Raw genomic sequence first — 3,122 nt, 5'->3', positions numbered from 1 at the left:
TACAGTTCTCTGGGAGTTCCACAGGTCTCTGGGTGTCCCACTGGTCTCTAAGGGTTCCATGGGTCTCTGGGGGTCCCACAGGTCTCCAGAGTTCCTACGGTTCTCCAGGGGTGCCATACATCTCTGGGGGTCCCACAGGTCTCTGGAGATCCTGCAGGTCTCCAGGGGTCCCACAGGTCTCTGGAGTTCGTGTTGGTCACTGGGGGTCCCATGGGTCTCTGGGGATCTCACGGGGCTCCAGGGGTGCCACAGGTCCCCAGGGGTCCCACAGGTCCCTGGAGTTCCTATGAGTCTCCAGGGGTCCCACGGGTCTCTGGAGTTTCTATGGGTCTCTGGGGGTCCCACAGGTCTCCAAGGTTCCTACAGTTCTCTGGGAGTTCCACAGGTCTCTGGGTGTCCCACTGGTCTCTAAGGGTTCCATGGGTCTCTGGGGGTCCCACAGGTCTCCAGAGTTTCTACGGTTCTCCAGGAGTGCCATACATCTCTGGGTGTCCCACAGGTCTCTGGGAGTCCCACAGGTCTCTGGAGATCCTGCAGGTCTCCAGAGGTCCCACAGGTCTCTGGAGTTCGTGTGGGTCACTGGGGGTCCCATGGGTCTCTGGGGATCTCACGGGGCTCCAGGGGTGCTACAAGTCCCTGGAGTTCCTTTGAGTCTCCAGGGGTCCTACAGGTCTCTGGAGTTCCTGTGGGTCTCAGGGATCCCACAGGTCTCTGGGGGTCCCATGGGTCTCCAGAGCCTGCTGTAGGATGGTGTTCCCACCATGCACCCCCCAGCTGGGAATATGGTGGCCACCGGCATATCCCTTGTCCCATTGCTGCTGGGGCATGTGCTGAGGTGGCTACCATTTCCCACGGCAGGGGGTGCAGGTGGATGCCAAGGGCCATGTGGTGGTGGACGAGTACCAGAACACCACCAGGAGAGGGATCTACGCCGTCGGGGATGTCTGCGGCAGAGCCCTCCTCACCCCAGGGATGGTGGCAGTGCCCCCCTCCCCAGCCCCTCGGTGCCACGTCGTGCCACAGCTCAGGCTCCCCGTCCCTCCCCGCAGTGGCCATCGCGGCTGGCAGAAAGCTGGCCCACAGGCTCTTCGAGGGCAAGCAGGACTCCCGGCTGGACTACCATGACATCCCCACCGTCGTCTTCAGCCACCCGCCCATCGGCACCGTGGGTCTCACCGAAGGTGGGGACGGACAGGGCGAGGGGGGAAACGAAGAGGCTGGGGACGTTGTGGCTCAGAGCTGCTGGTTTGATGCTCGAGGAAACGATCTGATCTCCGGCAAGCCGTCTGAGCCTCGCCAAATGGGCTTTGACTCCCATGGTGCGGGTACACCACGCGTCCCCTTGACCTACATGCCGTGTCTTCTGCTGCAGACGAAGCCGTGGCCATGCACGGGAGGGAGAACGTGAAGATCTACAGCACGTCCTTCACCCCCTTGTACCACGCCGTCACCCAGAGGAAGGTTAAGTGTGTCATGAAGCTGGTGTGTGCTGGCAAGGAGGAGAAGGTGCGTGGAGGGGACCAGGGGGGACAGCTGGGCACTGCAGGGGGGTGATGGGGAGCATGGCCGGCTGTCCTCTTGTCCCCTGCTTGGACCAGGTCTTGGGCTGCGATCCAGTTCCCAGCACCAAGCCTGGATTTCAGCCTGGATTGCGCCGGTGCTGGGTCCCATCCCTCCTCTCGCTTCTTCCCCAAAGGTGGTGGGATTGCACATGCAAGGGCTGGGCTGCGACGAAATGCTGCAGGGCTTTGCCGTGGCCATCAAGATGGGGGCTACCAAAGCCGACCTGGACAACACCGTCGCCATTCATCCCACCTCTGCCGAAGAGCTGGTGACGATGCGCTGAGGCGGTGGGCGCTGGCCGCCCCGGGGATGGCAGCTGCAGCTGGGGAAAGTGTTTCATGTGTCTTAAAAAATGCCTTAACGTGCATCCGTGTGGCCTTGGAGTGGAAAACAAATACAATGATGCTGGCAAGTCTCTGCTTTATGGTGCCTGTCTCTTGCCGTGCCCAGCTGTGGAGGTGGTGGCATGGTCCCTCAGGGCTGTCTGGGGGAAGGCTGCCGGTGGGTCCTCCTCTACCATCCCTGGCACTGGGACTGAGCGGGGAGCAGCAGAGCGGGTAGGATGGATGGGTGCTTGGGGTACTCATGGGTGCTGGAGCAGCCTGGGTGGGCTCTGTCCTCCGGTGGGGGCTCATGGAGGGGTGCAGCAGCATCGCTGTTGGACGTGGATCCATCAACATCGCTGTGGGACGTGGATCCATCAGCATCACTGTTGGACATGGATCCATCAACATCGCTGTAGGATGTGGATCCATCAGCATTGCTATAGGACGTGGCTCCACCGGCACTCCTGTTGGATGTGGCATCACGGGGGAGCTGCTGGCCCAACCCTGCTGCATCCCAGGGGCTTCCAGATCCCCTCCGCTGCCTCGTCGCTCCCTGGTCTGCTTGGCTGCCTCTCCCAAATTCTCAGAGCTTGAGGCAACTTGAAGCGGATGAGGGTGAGTGAAGCTGGCCAGGAGCGCTGAGGCACGGCGCTGGCTGAGGAACTGCTGGCTTCTGCTTTGCTTTTGCTAGAAATAAATAGTTTGCACGAAATCAAAGTTATCTCCAAGGTCAAAAACTCCCTGAAACCTAAGGAGGAGGTGAGCGGTGTAACGTATACAAAACTGTATCAAGCTGATGATCACATCACCGGCTGGCAACACAAAATTGGTTCTGTTTTCCCTGAAACCAGGACAGTGACTTTACCCTCTCGGTCAATATGCAGTAATAGCATTTTGTCAGTATCTTTTTTTTTTTTTTTTCCCCTTTTTTTTCCCGCCCAGTCACTTTATTTTAAGGCACGGCTGAGGGGGTTTGGGGCATTTGTCCTGTACTTCACAGCCAGAGAAATTACCAAAGTGTCTAAAACCAGAGAGTCAGGGATGCACGGGCGCAGGCAGGGGCCGAGCATCCGCAGAGACCTCTTTTTTGGGGGGGAAATTGGGAAGAAAAAAAAAAAGGTAGCGGGAACCTGAACCTCGGAGACGGCGTCCCGGGTCCAGGCCCCGCCCCATCGGTTGACCACGCCCCCTTATTGATATGGCCACGCCCTCCTCGCCCGCAGACCCCGCCCC

The 3,122-nt window shown here is 59.5% G+C and overlaps 1 protein-coding gene across 1 annotated transcript in view; it reads left to right on the top strand.

Annotated features, from left to right (window-relative positions):
* The window catches only part of GSR (glutathione reductase), a 5,500-nt gene extending 3,654 nt beyond the window's left edge, over positions 1 to 1,846 (top strand). The window contains 4 exon segments of the mRNA XM_009885805.1: positions 859 to 967; positions 1,047 to 1,181; positions 1,373 to 1,506; positions 1,697 to 1,846. Coding sequence (XP_009884107.1) covers positions 859 to 967; positions 1,047 to 1,181; positions 1,373 to 1,506; positions 1,697 to 1,846 — 528 coding nt within the window.
* Positions 1,847 to 3,122: the final 1,276 nt, after the last annotated feature.

The sequence above is a fragment of the Charadrius vociferus genome, unplaced genomic scaffold, assembly GCF_000708025.1.
Source record: "Charadrius vociferus isolate BGI_N301 unplaced genomic scaffold, ASM70802v2 scaffold215, whole genome shotgun sequence".
Classification (NCBI taxonomy): domain Eukaryota; kingdom Metazoa; phylum Chordata; class Aves; order Charadriiformes; family Charadriidae; genus Charadrius; species Charadrius vociferus.
Note: the sequence above shows the minus strand (reverse complement) of the source record. Positions and strands in the feature narration are given on the sequence as shown.